The 20105-nt window shown below is 49.5% G+C and overlaps 2 protein-coding genes across 2 annotated transcripts in view; one reads left to right on the top strand and one right to left on the bottom strand.

Annotated features, from left to right (window-relative positions):
• Positions 1 to 16886, bottom strand: part of PEX16 (peroxisomal biogenesis factor 16) — a 34541-nt gene extending 17655 nt beyond the window's left edge. The window contains exons 1-2 of the mRNA XM_088461483.1: positions 16637 to 16886; positions 13583 to 13618 (exon numbers count right to left, since the gene is read on the bottom strand). Of these exons, the coding sequence (XP_088317609.1) occupies positions 13583 to 13618; positions 16637 to 16772 (172 nt within the window). The 5' untranslated portion in view covers positions 16773 to 16886. The remainder of the gene's footprint in view (positions 1 to 13582; positions 13619 to 16636) is intronic.
• A 296-nt stretch (positions 16887 to 17182) lies between these two features.
• The window catches only part of LARGE2 (LARGE xylosyl- and glucuronyltransferase 2), a 74021-nt gene continuing 71098 nt past the window's right edge, over positions 17183 to 20105 (top strand). The window contains exon 1 of the mRNA XM_088461523.1: positions 17183 to 17308. The gene's annotated coding sequence lies outside the window, so the exon portion shown is untranslated. The remainder of the gene's footprint in view (positions 17309 to 20105) is intronic.

Raw genomic sequence — 20105 nt, 5'->3', positions numbered from 1 at the left:
ATGCACTGTGTACTGTGGGAGTCCTCTCCCACAGTGCAGAGCGAGGAGCTGGCGGAGGCGGGCACCGGAGCGGGGCTTCACGTAAGTATGTTTTTATGTGTGTTTGTCTGTGTGTTTATGTGTAAGGGGGCTCTACTTCAAGGGGAACTACAACTACTACTACTACTATGGGCACTACTACTATGGGTACTACTTCAAGGGGCACTACTGCTACTACTATGGGCACTACTTCAAGGGGAACTACTACTACTATGGGCACTACTTCAAGGGGAACTACTACTATGGGTACTACTTCAAGGGGCACTACTGCTACTACTATGGGCACTACTTCATGGGGAACTACTACTACTACTACTATGAGCACTACTTCATGGGGCACTACTACTACTACTATGGGCACTACTTCGAGGGGCACTACTACTACTACTTCGAGGGGCACTACTGCTACTACTATGGGCACTACTTCAAGGAGCACTACTACTACTATGGGTACTACTTCAAGGGGCACTACTGCTACTACTACTATGGGCACTACTTCAAGAGGCACTACTACTACTATGGGTACTACTTCAAGGGGAACTACTACTACTACTACTATGGGCACTACTTCAAGGGGAACTACTACTACTATGGGCACTACTACTACTACTATGGGTACTACTTCAAGAGGCACTACTGCTACTACTATGGGCACTACTTCAAGGGGAACTACTACTACTACTACTACTATGGGCACTACTTCATGGGGCACTACTACTATGGGCACTACTTCAAGGGACACTACTGCTACTACTATGGGCACTACTTCAAGGGACATTACTGCTACTACTTCGAGGGGCACTACTGCTACTACTATGGGCACTACTTCAAGGGGAACTACTACTACTATGGGCACTACTTCAAGGGGCACTACTACTACTACTATGGGTACTACTTCAAGAGGCACTACTACTACTACTATGGGCACTACTTCAAGGGGAACTACTACTACTACTACTATGGGCACTACTTCAAGGGGAACTACTACTACTACTACTACTACTACTACATGGGGCACTACTTCAAGGGACACTACTGCTACTACTATGGGCACTACTTCAAGGGACATTACTGCTACTACTTCGAGGGGCACTACTGCTACTACTATGGGCACTACTTCAAGGGGCACTACTACTACTACTATGGGCACTACTTCAAGGGGCACTACTACTACTACCACTACTATGGGCACTACTTCAAAGGGCACTACTACAAGGGGCACTAATATGGGCACTATTACTCTGGGCACTACTACTATATACTGTGGGCACTAATACAAGGGGCACTATTATTGTGGACAATGTATTGGGGGCACTGTTACTCTTGTGGGCAATGAATAGGGGACACTACTACTGTAGGCAATGTATAGGGGTACTATTACAAGGGGCACTACTACTGTTGGCAGTGTATAGTGGGCACTATTACTACTGTGGGCAATGTATAGGGGCACTATTACAAGGGGCACTACTACTGTTGGCAATATATAGTGGGCACTATTACTATTGCGGGCAATGTATAGTGGCACTACTACTGTGGGCATTGCATAGAGAGCACTATTAGTGTGGGCATCGTATAGGGGCACTACTACCAGGGGCGCTGCTTAGGGGCACTACTACTGTGTACATTGTATAAGGGCACTACTACTTTATTATTATTATTATCCTTTATTTATATGGCGCCACAAGTGTTCCGCAGCGCCTTACATAGTACATAGAACTAATAAGTGAACAAGAAACAAGTAACTTACAGTACATTACAGTGCAGGACAGGGACACAACTTATATACATTGCTGAAATAGTGATTAAAGCACTCACAATAAGCTGCCGGGAGTTGGCGGTCCCGTGTTAGGTGCCCTAATGGGGAGTAGAGAGTAGAAGAAAATGTAAAGAGAAGCACATGAGGGAAGAGGTCCCTGCTCATGAGAGCTTACATTCTAAGGGGAGGGGCAGACAGACAGGCGTGACACAGAAGGGGAAGATAGGAAGGAAAGAGCATGAGGTGGGTTAGGAGGAGTGCTGGAAGGCCTTGATGAAGTAGTGGGTCTTGAGAGCCCGTTTGAAGATTTGTAGAGAGGTGGAGAGTCTTATAGGGAGAGGGAGAGCATTCCAAAGGTAGGGAGCAGCACGGGCAAAATCTCGGATGCGGGAGTGGGAGGAAGTAATCAGTTGGCAAGAGAGGCGGCATGCATTAGTTGAGCGAAGTGGGCGGGTGGGAGTGTGAAGGGAGAGAAGGTCAGAAATGTATGCGGGAGAGGATTTGGTGAGGGCTTTGTAGGTGAATGTAAGAACCTTGAATTGGCATCTGAAGGGGAAGGGGAGCCAGTGTAGGGCTTGAAGGAGAGGGGAAGCAGATATAGAACGTTTGGAGAGGAAGATGAGCCGAGCAGCAGCATTGAGAACAGATTGTAGTGGAGAGAGGTGAGAGACCAGCTAGGAGAAGGTTACAGTAGTCCAATCTGGATATGACCAGTGAGTGGATGAGGGTTTTAGTGGCATCCTGGGTGAGGAAGGGTCTAATCCTGGAGATATTTTTTAGGTGAAAACGGCAGGACTGCGAGATGTGCTGAATGTGCGGTTTAAAGGAGAGGGAGGAGTCTAGGATAACTCCAAGACAGCGCACTTTGGGGCTAGAGGAGATAGTTGTGCCATCAATAGATAACGAAATTGTGGAAAGTGATGTAGTGGAAGAGGGTGGGAAGATGATCAGCTCAGTCTTAGACATGTTAAGTTTAAGAAAGCGCTGGGACATCCACGAAGAGACAGCAGAGAGACAGTTGGAGATACGGGTAAGGAGCTCAGGGGTGAGCTCAGGGGTGGAAAGGTAAATTTGAGTATCATCTGCATAGAGATGATATTGGAGGTCAAAGGAGTTAATGAGTTCACCTAAAGAGGATGTATATAGGGAGAAAAGGAGAGGTCCAAGAACAGAACCTTGGGGAACTCCTACCTTTAGTGGAAGTGGAGGGGAAGAGGAGTCATGAGAGGACACAGCGAAGGAACGATCAGAGAGGTAGGAGGAAAGCCAGGAGAGGGCAGTTTCACGTAAACCGAGAGAGTAAAGGATTTGCAGGAGGAGAGGGTGGTCTACAGTGTCAAATGCAGCAGAGAGGTCAAGGAGAATGAGCAGAGAGTAGTGGCCCTTGGATTTGGCAGCAAGGAGGTCGTTGCTGACTTTCGTGAGGGCAGTTTCCGTGGAGTGGAGAGATCGGAAGCCAGATTGAAATGAGTCAAGGAGGGAGTGGGAGGAAAGAAAGGTGGTAAGGCGGTTGTAGACAATACGCTCAAGGAGTTTGGAAGCAAAAGGGAGAAGAGAGATGGGTCGATAGTTTGAAAGTATGTTAGGATCAAGGGTAGGTTTTTTTAAGAATGGGGGAGACAAGAGCATGTTTGAATGCAGAAGGGACAGTGCCAGATGATAGGGAAAGATTAAGGAGGTGAGCCAGATGGGAACAGGCAGAAGGAGACAAGTGGGAGAGGAGACGGGAAGGGATAGGGTCAAGAGGGGAGGTGGAAGGAGGGGAGGACCGGATGAGGGCCAAGACTTCCTCTCCAGAAGCAGGGGAGAAGGATGTCAGAGTTGGTGAGACAGAAGGGGAGGGGTGGTAAGGGCAAGGAGGGAGAGGAGTGCTAAGGGTCTGATGGGATATGATGTCCTCACGTATGGAGTCAATTTTCGATGTAAAGTAGGTGGCAAAGTCGAGGGCAGAGAGCGAGGAGGGAAGGCAAGGAGGGGAAGGGCAGAGTAGGGAGTTGAAAGTGGCAAAGAGACGCCGGGGGTTTGAGGACTGGGAGGAGATGAGGTTCTTGAAATATGTTTGTTTGGAGAGAGACAGGGAAGCACTGTAGGAGGAGAGAATAAATTTGAAATGGAGGAAGTCAGCCTTAGAGCGTGACTTTCTCCACTGACGCTCCGCAATTCTTGAACACTTTTGTAGGTATCTGGTGCATTTGGAATGCCAGGGTTGTGGTGTGGATCTGCGAGGGTGAGTGGTTATTGCTGGAGCAACAGAATCAAGAGCAGAAGCAAGGGAGGAATTGTACAGGGAAGTAGCTTGTTCAGGACAGGAGAGAGAAATGATAGGGGAGAGAAGAGAGTCCAGCAGGGAGGAAAAAGCAACAGTGTCAATAGCCTCAATATTACGCTTAGTAATGGTAGCCTTAGGAGTTAGAGGAGGGCAAGGAGAGAGGGATAGGTTAAAAGAGAGAAGGTGATGGTCAGAGAGGGGGAATGGGCAATTGGAGTAATCAGAAATATCACAACGGTGCGTAAAGACCAGGTCAAGTGAGTGCCCTCTCACATGGGAGGGTGAGGAGGTCCATTGGGCGAGACCAAATGAAGAGGTGAGGGTAAGGAGTTTAGCTGCAGAGGATTCTGTGGGAATGTCAATAGGAATATTAAAATCACCTAGGATAATGGAGGGAAGATCTGAGGAGAGAAAGTGAGGGAGCCAGGAAGCGAAGTTGTCAAGGAATTTGGAGGGAGAGCCAGGGGGACGGTAAATGACAGCTACTCTGAGGTTTACTGGTTGGAAGAGTCGTATAGCATGAACCTCAAATGTGGGGAATGTAAGGGATGGTTCAGAGGGTATTAGCTGGTATGAGTAACTGGTGGATAGAAGGACCCCAACTCCACCACCATGGCGACCCCCAGGCCGGGGGGTGTGGGAGAAGGCAAAGCCCCCAGAGGATAGAGCAGCAGGAGAAGTGGTGTCAGAGGGTGAGATCCAAGTTTCAGTGATGGCTAGGAGATTCAGAGAGTTGGAGATAAAAAGGTCATGGGTGGGGACCAGTTTATTACAGACTGACCTGGCATTCCAGAGGGCACAGGATAGAGAGATAGCATTTGTGGGGGAGATGTGAATGAGATTGTCCGGGTTGCTGTAACGTGGAGGTGAGATTAATTTGGGGGACCGATATGAATAGAGTTTAGTGATGGTGCGGGCACCTGAGCTGGAAAGGGAACCAATAGGAGGTGGGCAGGGAGGGAGATGTGGATGGCAGTGGGGTGAAGTGACAGGGAGAGGAGTGTAGGAGGAGGGTTTGGTGGTGGGGTAGTAGGACAGAGGGGGGGTAGAACAGGAAGAAAGTGGAGTAATGGGTGAGGAGTGAAGAGTAGGCAGACAGAGGGGGGAGAAGGGGAGGAGGAGGTGGAAGAGATAAGGGGGAAAGGATAAAGGTGGAAGCAGGGGGCAGAACAGAGGATTAGGTAGAGACAGAGGGAAGGAGGGAGTTGACGAAAACCTTGTCATGGTGTTTATAAGTAAACAAGAGGAAAGAAAATTGGAAATTTAAATGAGATATGAGTGCAAGAGATTTGTAGGAATGCAAGTAAGAAAACAGTGACGTATCAAAGAACAGTGTATCAATATGTATGCAGATTAACAAGATTGTTATAGGGAGAAATAAAAGTGGGGTTCTAAAGTGTGCAGAATGTGAAAAATAACGCAGATTGTAAGCAGACAGAGGATGTGAGGCTAGGCAAGAGAGCTGAGATAAAGGACAGTGTTTCAAAGTTGATAGATATAAACTGACATGGGGAAAAGTACGATAAGCATTGAATTGTATGCTAGAATCAGAAGGCCAGCATTATTAATAGCATTAGAAGTGTTCTTGCCGTGATTGTACAGGGAGTCCAGTTTTAGTCTGAGTCTTTAGATTGTTGGGGTTTGTTGAGTGATGGACCTTTTTCTCCTTCTGTTTGTCCTCGGTTTAACGCAGGTCTAACGCTAGTTATGCACTTAAAAAACTGCACCCAGCCAAGGCTTCCCCAGCCAAACTACTGACACTTATACAGGGAAGCAGGCAAGTGTGGACACTAATTAATGAAAACCCCCAATTGGCCAGCCAGAGAAAGCTAGCAATAAAAATGGCTTAAGTCAACAATGACCACATACCATACATCTAAGGCTACAAATAAATCAAGCATTCACTTTAGTCAATAAACTGAGAGAATCCTTAAAACAATGTAACTATTACAAATCATAAGGCATTAGAAACAAAAGCATAAGGATTCAGTAAAGAATAAGCTAGTTACCTATGATTATAATTAATAAAGGAGGCACAGGAGGTGAAACACTTTGCAGTCACAGTCAACTTCAGTTACCTATGATTATAATTAATAAAGGAGGCACAGGAGGTGAAACACTTTGCAGTCACTGTGGGGCAATGTATAGGGGTCACTACTATAAGGAGCACTACTACTGTGGGCGTTGTATAAAGAGCACTACTACTGTGGGCACTGCATAGGGGGCATTGTATAAGGGCAATACAACTGTGGGCATTGCATAAAGGGCACTACTATTGTGTGGCAAACTGTGTATATGGGGTACTACGGTGTGATACACTATACTACTGAAAAAGAGCGCGTCATAAGGACACGCACCCTTTTCCGGTGCATGCGCGCCATCGGTGCGCACATAAGTGCAACCTTAGATTTTCCATACCCCCACTAGAAAAATCCCACTTCGACCACTGCTCTATATGCTATCATTGTACCTTTTCTTAAAAAGGACTCTTATGGTACGGAGCCATTTTTAATATATGTGTGTTTTATCTGTGGAATAAACATTTGCTGTTGTTGCACTATGATTGTGTTTCCCCTTATGTTTTTATGAAAAGTACATGAGGAATAGTGGACTTTTGGTGGGTACTAACCACTGCATACCGGGAACACCCCACATGACCTGGCATTTTGACGATGCTCTGACCCGGGCCCTGATTCACAGCCGGACGCTCTGACAGAGCGCTCGCTCTGAATCAGGGAGTTTTTTTTTTTTTTTTTATGGAGCGGCCTCCTGGCCGCTTGCATTGCTGTGGGTTGCCACCCACAGCTAATGCGAGCGGCCATGATGATGGCTGGGATGGTCTTGACCATCGGGCTTGCGACGAGACCCTTGTGGTAGGGTCTCGTGGCCGCAATCCCCAGAGAGCTTTCGGCTCTAATACAGCCGAAAGCTCTCCCACTGACATCACTTGTGATGTCAGTGGGGCCACCCCCAGACGGTAGGCGTTCTCATGGGAACGCCTCCGTCTGGGCAGCCACTCCCCCGGCCCACCCACCAAAGGGGGCATGCTGTCACTCAACATCGACAGCACGCCCCCTTTGGTGCGAGACCCGGAGCGACGGATTGCCCGTCGCTATCCGGGTCTCGCGCATGCGCACGACAGAGCCAGCTCCATCGTGTGCATACGCTCTGGGCCACCATCGACCCGGTTGCGAGCACTCAGCGCTTGCAACCGGGTTTGAATCAGGCCCCCAGTCCCCTAGACATCACATTTTGGTCTTTGTCAAAGTCACTCAGATCCTTACGCTCGCCAATTGGTACTGCTTCCAACACATCAACTTGAATACCGGAGTGTTCACTTGCTGCCTAATATATCCTGCCCCTTGACAAGTGCCGTTGTAATGAGATAATCAATCAATGGTATTCACTTCATCGGTCAGTGGTTTTAATACTATGGCTCATGCGTGCAAATAATATGAGATATGGTAAGAACTTACCCTTGTTATCTCTATTTCTACGAAGTCCATAGGGTTCCACAGGATACCTTGGGGTATAGGTGTGACGTCAGTCGCAGGGCACCAAAGAGTTAAGCTTTCAGCCTCCCAGGATGCACTAGGTCCCCCTCCTATACCCCGCCCCCGGGCCAAGGCACCTCAGTTAGTTACCAAGCCATAGGCCGGAGGAGGAGAAGGAAGAGAGAGAACAAAGATCTGGACACATACAAGAATCACATTCTCACCAGAGGGAGACGGAAAACCGGTGACCAGAGCAAAGCCCATCTGCAGCACAGGTGCGACAGGGCGGGAGTCCTGTGGAACCCTATGGACTTCGTAGAAATAGAGATAACAAGGGTAAGTTCTTACCATATCTCATATTTTCTACTTCAGGGTCCATAGGGTATCCACAGGATACCTTGGGGATGTCCCAAAGCAGTATCCTTTAAGGGTGGGGACGCTCCTGTGCAGAAAGGAGAATCCGCCGCCCGAAGGAAGCATCCTGAGAGGCGAAGGTGTCAAACCTGTAATACCTCACGAAGGTATGGACAGAAGACCACGTAGCAGCCTTGCAGATCTGAACTGCCGAGGCACCACGTCGAGCTGCCCACGAAGGACCCACAGACCTAGTGGAATGAGCCTTCAGAGAAGGAGGGACCGGTAGGCCTTCATGAAGATAAGCTTCAGAAATAGCCATACGGATCCAGGCTGCCAAAGTTTGCTTTGAAGCAGGCCAACCCTTTTTACGGAAGCCAAAGAGGACAAACAAAGCGTCCGACTTCCTAAACAAAGAAGTGCGGTCAACATAAGTCCTTAAGGCCCGCACAACATCCAAAGAGGCCTCACCCACGGAAAGACCCGGTGAGTTAAAGGCCGGAACAACTATTTCCTCGTTAATATGAAACTGGGAAACAACTTTGGGAAGAAACTCGGGCCGAGTGCGGAGCACTGCCCTGTTCCCATAAAAAACCAAGAAAGGGAGTCTACAAGAAAGAGCCCCTAACTCAGAAACACGTCTGGCCGAAGCAATGGCCAGAAGGAAAACAGTCTTAGCTGTTAGCCATTTAAGATCCACTGAGCCCAGTGGTTCAAACGGCGGTCCTTGGAGAGCCCTCAGGACCACAGCCAAATCCCAAGGCGCCACAGGTGGAACAAAGGGCGGCTGAATGCGGAGAACACCCTGCATAAAGGTGCGCACATCCGGGATTGTAGCAATCCTACGGTGAAACCAGGCAGATAGGGCCGAAACCTGTACCTTCAAAGAAGCAAGGCGAAGCCCATAATCTAGTCCCGCTTGCAGGAAGGCGAGAATCCGAGACAGACGAAACTCCAGCGGTGCATAACCTCTCGGTCGACACCACTGGAAGAACGTATGCCACACGCGATGGTATATCCTCGCGGAAGACGGTTTCCGAGCTCGTAACATGGTACGCACCACAGAGCTGGAAAACCCCCGGGACCTCAGCATGGCCGTCTCAACAGCCACGCCGTCAAAGACAGCCGAGTCAGGTCCGGGTGAAGGCAAGGACCCTGAGACAGAAGGTCCGGTCGTAGCGGCAACCGCAGAGGAATGTCCACGGACAGACCCTGAAGGTCTGAGAACCAGTGCCGTCTGGGCCACGCGGGAGCTATCAACAGGAGCGTCCCTCCTTCCTGTTTGAATTTCCGGATTACCCGTGGAAGAAGGGAGACCGGAGGGAACAGGTATGCGAACCGGAACGTCCACCGGACGGACAGAGCATCCACCAGAGACGCCCCTTCGTCTCTTGTGCGAGACCCGTACACCGGCAACTTGTTGTTGTGCCGGGACGCCATGAGGTCGATTTCTGGAAGACCCCACCTGTCCACCAGTAGTTGAAAAACGTCCGGGTGCAGGGACCATTCCCCCGGATGAACGTCCTGGCGACTTAGAAAGTCCGCCTCCCAATTGAGCACTCCCGGGATGAAGACCGCTGATATGGCCGGAAGATTGCGCTCCGCCCAAACCAGGATCCGAGAGACCTCTACGAGAGCCGCCCGACTGCGAGTTCCTCCTTGCCTGTTTATGTAGGCCACGGTGGTAGCGTTGTCCGACTGGACCTGCACCGGGCGACCCTGGAGAAACCGCTGTGCCTGCTGGAGAGCATTGAAGACCGCACGGAGTTCCAAGATATTTATTGGAAGCTCCACTTCTGTCGGCGTCCACCTGCCCTGGAACAAGTGAGGACCCGAAACTGCTCCCCAGCCCCGAAGACTGGCGTCCGTTGTCAACAGGACCCAATTTGGAACCCAGAACGGACGTCCCTTGTTGAGGTGGGTCGTCTGTAACCACCACGTAAGGGACAGGCGAACCTCCTGGGTGAGCACAATCGTCTGGGACTTCAGAGACTGAGTCAGCCCGTTCCACTTGGACAGGATCAGGTGCTGCAGAGGTCTGGAGTGAAACTGGGCGTATTCCACCATGTCGAACACCGACACCATGGAGCCCAGTAACCTCATCGCCGAGTGTAAGGACACCCGGCGGCTGTGCAGACAACTGCGCACCCTTGACTGTAAAGCAGAGATCTTGTCCTCCGTCACGAAGATCCTTTGCTGTCCCGAGTCCAATAAGGCTCCAAGATGCAGAATCCTCCGAGACGGGATTAGAGTGGACTTCTGCCAGTTGATTAGCCAGCCGTGCCGTTGCAGCAGTGCAATGGTCAGGTCCAAGTGGCGTAACAGGAGCTCTGGAGATCCTGCCACCAATAACAGGTCGTCCAAATACGGCAACATGCGGACTCCCTGCAGCCGCAGAAAAGCCGCCATGACCGCCATCACCTTGGTGAAAACACGTGGTGCTGTTGCCAGGCCAAAAGGTAACGCCCGAAACTGGAAGTGGTCGCTGCTGATTGCAAACCTGAGGAACTGCTGATGGCGCCAAAGAATAGGGACATGCAGGTAAGCGTCCTGTATGTCCAATGACACCAAGTAGTCCCCAGGTTCCAGCGCCAGAATGATGGACCGTAGGGTCTCCATCCGAAACTTCGGGACCCGCAAAGACTTGTTGAGTGCTTTGAGGTTGAGAATCGGACGATATGACCCATTGGGTTTCTGTACCAAAAATAGATTTGAATAGAAACCCTGGCCCCTCTGGGAGAATGGAACCGCCACTATAACTCCAGCCTGGAGCATAGTGTGCAATACCTTCCGCAGCTCCGTAGCCTTGTTCCGGTCTGATGGGAGACCCGTGGTGAAGAAGCGAGCCGGGGGTCTGTGCCGGAAGGAGAGGGCGTATCCGTGGGAAACCACCTCCAGAACCCAAGTGTCTGTCGTAGTGGTCGACCAACACTGGGCGAACTGTAGCAGGCGGCCTCCCACCCTGGGATCCCCCAAAGGGAGGCCCGGACCGTCAGGCCGCAGGCTTGTATTCTGGCTTGGGGGCCGGACGTCTGGTACTCCATGCCTGCTTCCGGGGCTTGACCGATTTCTTAGGGCCAGCCTGTCGAGGAAACGACTGTGGTTTGGGCCTGCCCTGGGCCCTAGATGACCGAAAGGACGATGGTCCCGAACCAGAAGGAGCAGCGGCCGACGGGAGACAGGCAGATTTGGCTGCCGCCAGCGTGGCCACAATCTTATCCAGATCCGGACCGAAGAGAACTTCTCCGGTAAACGGCAACGCTTCCAGACCTTTCTTGGAATCTGCGTCCGCCTTCCAGGATCGCAGCCACAAGGTGCGACGAGCAGCTACCGCTGCTGAAGAAATTCTAGACACCAGAGTACTAATGTCTAGAGCCGCCTCGTTGATATAGGTGGCCGAATCACGGAGATTGCCAATCAACTCCGCCTGATCGGCCGGACAGTCGGATTCAAAAGAAGCCTCTAATGAATCCGCCCAGCGCTCCATCGCTCTGGCAACCCAGCAAATGGCCATAGCCGGCCGTGCTGCCCCCCCTGCAAGGGAATAAGCGGACTTCAGGCAGATTTCTACCTTGCGGTCCGTAGCATCCTTAAGGGAGGACATGGATGGCATCGGCAATGTGGCACTACGGACAAGACGGGTCACGTGAGAATCCACCTGTGGAGGGGATTCCCACTTCGCAAAATAATTATCCGCGAACGGATAAGCCACCGCCAGGCGTCTCTGCGGCTGGTATCTTTTGCCAGGTTGTTTCCACGCCTCCTCTAAATGGTCCACCAACTGACCCGAAAGAGGAAAGACTGTGGCATCGCCCTTCACATCTTTGAAAAAGGCATACTTAGATTTAGCCGCTGGGGGAACTTCGTCCTCAATCACCAATGCTGTGCGGACCGCCCGAATAAGTCCAGGAATATATACTTTTGACTTAGCATCAGCGTCCTTAGTATGGAGAGGTTCCTGATCGTAAGGATCTAGAATCTCCCCATCATCAGACGTCCCTTCGTCATCCTCATAAGGAGCGGACAGAGACGCCACCGGCCTTTTATGAGACCGCATCACAGACTCCCCTTGCAACACATCCGACAAGTGCTGTACAGAACTCGTCAGGGAGTTAACCCACGCTGGCTCCTGAGAACCCGGGAGCGGGGAAATAGGGAGACTGTGGGGTACCACCAATTGTCGTGGGAACCCCTGCATGGGTGACGACACCACAGACTGCTGGGACAAACCCATCGGAGTAAACGCGGGCTGCGGAGCTAACTGGCCCACTAAAGCTGTTAACGCCTGAGCGAAACAAGCCCAGGGCGGCTCCTGTACCGGTGCTGTAACCGTAATAGGCCGCGCCATGGACAAACACTGCCGGCAAAGGCCCTCCGCGCTACCCTCCCCCTCCGCTAACGGTACTTTGCACGTGGTACACTGTAGCCGGAGGGGAAAATCACTTTCAGACATGATGGCACCACGTATGTGACCTCTCTCACCAATTAAGTATTAAATAGGCGAGAGACCACCCTGCAGCACCGCACCGCAAGGGCTTTAGCAGAAAGAACAGGGACAGTAATAAAGCTGACAGTTTAGAGAAGAAAAGATTACAGGCAGCAGCGCTAGCACAGTCACATACAATGCAGAAAAATAACAATTCCTGCACTAACAGCGCTGATCACTCAACTACACAGACACAGGGCCTGGTAGGACACAGCGCTGCATACACAGACCTGACCACAGCGGAGGAGAGGTATGCGGGGGGACCCAGACCACGATGCTTCCGTCCAGCGCTTCCAGCAGCGTTCACCATGCGTTCTGGAGAAGATGGCCGCCGAGGAGCAGAGAGGAGGCTGGCCTGGGGGAGGAGCGCTGCCACAGGACCAGTCGGCAACATGCAGAGAGGGCTGTGTGCAGCGGGGGAGGCGCCGGCTGTGAGACAGGGAAGGCGCGCTCCCCTGGCATGCATTTAACCCCTGGGACGCCGCAGCGCTACCGCTCTGCTGCGGTCCGCTGTCCCAGGGGGTAGTGGAAGCGCAGGTTGGTCGCCTGGCTCCACGCTGCAGCCAGTCCGCAGGGAGCCCCCTGCCTGGGGACTTAGGACCATGTGATCAGCGGGGACCCACCGCGGGACCCCGCTGCTTACCTCTGTCCCCCTTGAATCCGGCCATGGTCCGGAGCATCTGGGGTCACCGCTAGCTGTGACCCCAGACGCCCACCAGCATCCCCGGATCAGTACCGGCGTTCTGGTACCGGCGGGGTGTAGGGAAGACAGCATGGACGTCAGGACTGACTGTCCATGCTGTTCATCCAGTTGTGCAGCCACAGCTGCATGAAGAATAAGCTTCAGGGGCTTCTTCTAGCCCCCACTCCAACAGGTGCACCCGACTCCGGCCGGGCACCAAACTAAACTGGGGTGCCTTGGCCCGGGGGCGGGGTATAGGAGGGGGACCTAGTGCATCCTGGGAGGCTGAAAGCTTAACTCTTTGGTGCCCTGCGACTGACGTCACACCTATACCCCAAGGTATCCTGTGGATACCCTATGGACCCTGAAGTAGAAATAGATTTTTTTTCTTTTTTTGCTGTTAAGGCTCATACCCAACGAAGACCTCCACCAAATACATGGGACCACCACCACGACCACCAGGTTATACCCTTCCAGTATGTACTTAACAAGATGTACTTACCGAGCTCGGACAACTCATTAGAATCTGTGAAACGTCCTATCAGGAAAAAAAACAAGAGCGATATTGTGTCACATATGCTACCACAGGGGAAATTACAGGTGCCTAGGAATCCTCCCTCTAGACCATATTTACCGATTACAGCAGCAACCCCACATCAAAGGCTTTTGTTTTTTAATTAAGTGCCTTTTAAGAATGTAACTGATCATTTCTATTACCAATCTTCCTATATTATCTCTTTTTCAAAATCTCTCTGGAAGGAACTTAAGCATACATGCAAGGCCCAGACTCTCTGCATGTCATGGAAGGTGTGGTGGATGGAGCACAACAGGTAGGATGTCACAGTGAAAACAGAGCTTAGAGGAATGTCTCAAGCTCTCTCTGCTCATTACATCATGTGCCATGTGACTGTGGTTGCCATGGTGTTCACAGCATTTGCAGAATTATCAACTTGCTTCTTAGAAAAATAAAATAATATTACATATAACAGATGACATCATTTACACAGACTTAAAAATCCCGGGTTGATGCACGTGAGCACGCCCAGTGACCCGGGGATCCGACCCAGCTAGCTTGCAGGGTCGTTCCCGTGTCACCCTGCAGTGTAAACAGCGCGACCTGGGTCACGTCGCATGCTGCCAGATTGGCCGGCTTCAGTGGCGCTAGGAGATTACATCACCTCCAAACGTCCACTGCCGGGGCCAGCCAGAACGGAGCAGCGCACCCCACCCGCCCTCTCTGCCTTCAGATCGCTGCGGAGAGAGGTAAGAGGGTCGCGGAGGGGGAAGAAGTGCTGCTCGCCTGTGATGGAGAGGCGGGTCACTGCTGACTCGGCTCTGGTGTGAACGGTGTGGCGCCGCGGTGTAAAATGCGGTCAGACCCGGGACTTTGGTATAAAAGCGGTATCAGTGGTATGTTTCTTTATTTTTATGACTCGCAACCTGCTGTCACCATAATCCAGTGCAGCAGGTGAGGGGTTGAGGGGTAAAGTCCAGACCTGTCTATCTCCTACATATCTGTGCCAGCGAGGTCAGGCAGATACAGAATGGTGCACAGCGTATATCTGCAGTGATTAACGATCTGATACATAACATATCCCAGGTGTAGCACACATAATGGCAGCTTCCTCCGCACATCGGCAGATCCAGGCCGGTGAGATCAGGCAGAAGCAGAACTGTATACAGAATAGATCTGCAGTAATTATTGAAATGGATACATTGGGGGCGATTCAATTCAGCGCGATGCAATTAGCGACAGGAAGGAGCTCCCAGAGCTATTCAAATGACAGCGCTGTTAAGTCTGACTACAGGATTTCTGCCCACACCCGCCTGAGGTGCCGGCCGTGATGCCGTTTTCCAGCGTATGGTGCATACACACGGTCAGATTTTTCTTCCTATCTGAATGATAACGATTTTAAAAATCATTTAATCGTTCATATCTGAAAGAAAAATCTGACATGTGTGCAACAATGAACGATGCGCGTTCCCGTTTGTCAGATAACTATATCTGACATCTGATGTGTTTGCAGTCAGTTTTGTACGATTTCCATTCATTTTAATACAGGCTGAAATCGTTCAATCGTTTGCAAATCGTTTATCTGACATATCTGACAGTGTATATGCACCTTTAGTGTAGCGCTAACACCATCACAGCCGGCACTTTAGTTGGAAAATGCCGATTATCGCGACTAAACACCCTGCTTAAAGCGTGGTGACCGGTATTCTCCAGCTTAAGTTGTTCTACTCGGACTTAACAGCGCAATCAATTGTATAGCTCCGGGAAATCCTTCCCGGGGCTATTCAGCATTGCTCTGAATTGAATCTCCCCTATTATCTATGAGCTGTACTATATCCCAGGTGTAGTATATAGAGCGGGAGTACACCTACAGGCCCCAAGCCTGCGAGGTCAGACAGGTGCATATCATAGCTCTGTAGCCAAAACTACTCTGATACATTGTGAGTAATAGGACACAGGGGTTACATACAGACTGACAATACCACCACCACCATTAAGCATGGTATGTATAATATGTAGCAGGACCCAGGAGCAGTATACAGACTGGCAGCTCCCACCAGCACACACATACAGCCATTACTAATACATGGTATATGTAATAGGGCACAGGGGCAGTATACAGACTGGCAGCTCCCACCAGCACACACATACAGCCATTACTGATCTGATACATAGTATATGTAATAGGACACAGGAGCAGTATACAGACTGACAGCTCCCACCAACACACCCCTGCAGCCATTACTAATACATGGTATATGTAATAGGGCACAGGGGCAGTGATATACAGACTGGCAGCTCGCAGTAGCACACACCTGCAGCCATGACTGGTACATGGAATATGTAATAGGACACAGGGGCAGAGGTTGGTATACAAACTGGCAGTTCCCACCAGCACACACCTGCAGTCATGACTGGTCTGATGCATGGTATATGTGGTAGAACTCACTCAGGGACAGCATACAGACTGGCAGCGCCCATCAGCACAGATCTGAAGTAATTATATATGATATATGTAATTGGATCCAGGGGCAGAATACAGTCTGGCAGCTCCTTCCAGAACACACCTGCAGTGATTATAGATCTAGTACAGTGCATATGTAATGTATCATATCCCAGCGGCAACTCCCACCAGCACACACCTGCAGCCATTACTTATACATGCTATATGTAATAGAACACAGTGGCAGTGGTAAACAGACTGGCAGCTCCCACATGCAGCCATTACTGATCTGATACATGGTATATGTAATAGAACACACAGGTGCAGTATACAGACTGGCAGCTCCCAACTGTAGCCATTACTAACACATGGTATATGTCAGGCCTGGCCAGCCTGTGGCTCTCCAGCTGTTGTGAAACTACCAGTCCCAGCATGCCCTGCAACAGTTTTAGCATTCCCTAATAGCAAAACTGTAGTAGGGCATGCTGGGACTTGTAGTTTCACAACAGCTGGAGAGCCACAGGTTGGCCAGGCCTGGTATATGTAATAGGACACAGGGGCAGTGGTTGGCATGCACTATACAGACTGGCAGCGCGCACCTGCAATGAGATAGGAGAGCATGCGCACCGCCCCCTCCACCTTAGTGGCCCCTGTCGGGTTCTGGATGACGAACTCCTTGTACTTGCGGACGAGCTCCTGCAGCCTGTCCCGGTACCGAGCTACCGCCGCTGCCATCCTGCTGCCAGCTCTCTCCTCTTCCTGGTCCCGGACACTTAACACACAGCTCCGGGCGCCGCCCGTCTCTGGGCGGAGCCTGCAGGTTAACCCATTGCTGCCTGTCTATAACCCGTGTAAGGGTGAAAGCGGCTACAGAGATCAGCCCAGCTCCCCCTCCTGTGCATGTGACACGGCAGCTCCCATACTGCTGGCTGCTGGCACTGTTACCGGGAACCCCGGGTTATAGCCTGGCAGCGGCAGCAGTAACGTCGCCTTTAAGAGGTTGGGAAACAAGAGTGAAAGCCCCGCCCCCAACTTTATGCTTGCCAGTACTTTGAAGCTGCGGACGGAGTGCGCAGGCGCAATGACGCTCGCTCGCTCAATCTGGTCTGGTTGAGGCCGCTGCGGCGAATGCGGAGCGCATCGATTGGGGAATGTGGTATTCTCTCTGAGCTAATCAGCTTAGGAGCTGCTGTAGTGTGTGAGTGTGGGAGACACTGAGATTGTAGGGTAGATGGCTGACTGCCCTGTGAGCTGACTCCACGTACCCAGAGGTAAGAGTGGCATGCATTATAGTGGGTGAGAGAGCACCTGGGAGCAGTACTGTGTATATAGTGTGTGGGGGTTTGTGTAGAATATGGAAGGGTGCACTGATGTCAGGGTGCATGGTTATGATTCAGGGCTGGGGCAATGGGATCCCAAAGGAGGATGTAATAGAACCTTATAACATGCAGCATGCACAGACTCAGCTGATACTTAATAATTGTGCACTAGCAATAAACATCAAATTGCAATGATCTCCCCTTATTTGTATATATAGTTTCCAGCAATGTAAAATAATTTCCAAGGATACTTTGCCTCTGTATAGCTGCATCTAAGCGCATTGGTACAGTCCAGATGTGCCCTGGACTTGGTGCACTGCAATCCACACAATTACGTGCTTGCTGAATTTGGGTATAATACATTTTTTTTTTATTTTATTTTTTTTATAGTGTGAATACCATTTAATATACACTATAAAAGGGATTACACTGTTCTTTTGACCCATATAAAAATAGTAAAGGGACATTTTTCTGGGACTATCTCTGGACGTTAGGGACTGTTACATCTGTATAGCTGGCGTATTTGGAAGGTATTTTGGCTAAATGCGACCGCCTGAAGGGATATGGATTCCTATTAAATATATATTTCTGGCATTATATTCAGTGTTATAGAATTGTTGTGTACTACAGACAGTTTTATATCAGAGTTCAGTGTAACCAGTGATCGCCTATTATTATCTTGCTGCTGGCATTGTCTGATGATATCAGACTTCTATAATATATAATGTTAATTTAGTATAGCCAGCATTGTGATACTATGTATATAACCTAAGGGTCTACAGGTGCCTCGCAACACTACAGAAGTAGGGAGCAGCGATGTATAAACCTGCTGGTATTTATACAGGAATAATGTAGTGTGATATTTTTAATACAGTCTGATTAGAAAGATGATCTCAGGGAACAGCTTTCTGTTTGGCAGGGTAGGTATGGTACTCTATTTACTTATGTACAAAAGCTTATAGACTGGCGCCTGCAAGGGGAAACACTATTTGCAGACATACTGTGGTTTTTGTGGCTTTTGTTAGTCTGTATGCCCTTTACACCCCCGTCGGAAGTATAAGACATATACTAAATAATGGTTTGTGGTTTGCTTAAAAAAAAAAAGTTTCTTATCCACCTTCCAAAAATAACATCTGTTTCTTCTGCACTCCAAATTATCACCTCTTTACTGCCTAAAATAACTCTTACGTCAGTTGAACCTGCCGTCGTCGCAGGACCTGCAATCTCCAGTACAGCAATAAGTGGCCTGGGAGCCGAGTTTGACACTTGATGTAAAGTTAGCCGGCTGGTTTATGCTGTTCGACGTATTGCTGGGATCATATCGCTTTCTGCAGGGCTGAAAGTGTTAAATGGCTAAGTGGTTCAGGGATCAGTGACCACGGTGGGGTATATTTGGGCATCTCTATCTATATCTCTGGATTTTCCTGGTTGCTGTGAGATATGAGGTCAGGATCTTCAGCCATCTGTCTATCTATCCCAGATGATGACAGGCGCTGGGGAAGACTGAGGATTGACCGAAACAGTGACATATTCATGGAATCGCCGTGCATCTAATAACCGTTAGGTAACATTAAGAGATGTGCATCTTCAGCTTACTGTGATTCATTGTCTGACAAATGCCCGTCTACAATTTTATATCAAATTCATTGCTTTATATTCGTAGATTCCATCTGTGAATTTCTGCCATCATTTTATAAGAGAGAGTGATCCATGAAAAGTGGCAAAATAAATTATTTTTGAAATATGCTCAGTAAAATTATATATTATAGGCAAACGCAATGGGGAAAGCACCTATAAGCTTCTGGCATGAATCTGCAAACAGCCAATCAGGAATCAGTAGCCAGTGGTGGCAGCGTCCTCGCTCTCCAGGGGTATTGGCACCAGCTCCCAAGGCACCCACACTTGATACTAGTCGTGACAGGCTTATCTGCTTCTCCAGGCAGGTCTGACCCTCTTCACAATTACGTAAATGCGCCAAACTGTACTCCGCCTACGTCAGCATCCCTCCCCCAGCTCCGCCTCTCTAAGCGTTCGGAGACACTGCTGTCACATCTGTATACGGATGTAGGCATGAGCCTTTATCTGTGTTCTTGTGTAGTACAAATGGGCGTACGACCAGCTCGGCATGGACAATTGTATACTAGAATCATTACTTGTATTTAAAATAATGTTTGATTGGACTTTTTTTTTTTTTTTTTATTGATTAAAACAAGAATTTGACAGCTCAGGTTTCTTCCATACATAGGGGTCCATTATCAATGAGTTTTAACATACGCAATAGCCAACAAGTGATAAAACTTGATAATGGTGCTCCAGCCAATCAGCTCCTAACTCAGTTTGAAAATGACAGTTGGGAGCTGATTGGCTGGAGCAACGTTTATCATACGCAACGAGTTTTAAAGGTCATTGCGTATGACAAAACTTGTTGATAAATGAGGCCCATACTACTATCATTTCCATCAGAGGTCCAATGCTTCTGTAACCCAAAGTGCTACATAACCATGGTAATGAGCAAAAAATGAGAGTGAAAATTCAAAGAATGTGGTAGATAGATTAAACAAGTCGATGTGAGGCAGTACAGCTCTGTCTTCTGTCCTACGTGTATCCTGAACTTCCTATACGGTTATTTATGTATTCTCCTGGAGATAGTTAACAAGCATCTCTGTAACATTGTAAAAGTTTTCAGATTGTACATTTGTACACGAGGATATTCACATTGATGTCCCTGCAGTGCAAACATAAGTAACAT

This window comes from Taudactylus pleione, unplaced genomic scaffold (genome assembly GCF_031769625.1).
Source record: "Taudactylus pleione unplaced genomic scaffold, aTauple2 ptg001060l, whole genome shotgun sequence".
NCBI classification, from domain to species: Eukaryota; Metazoa; Chordata; class Amphibia; order Anura; family Myobatrachidae; genus Taudactylus; species Taudactylus pleione.
This window is presented reverse-complemented; position numbering and strand designations above follow the sequence as displayed.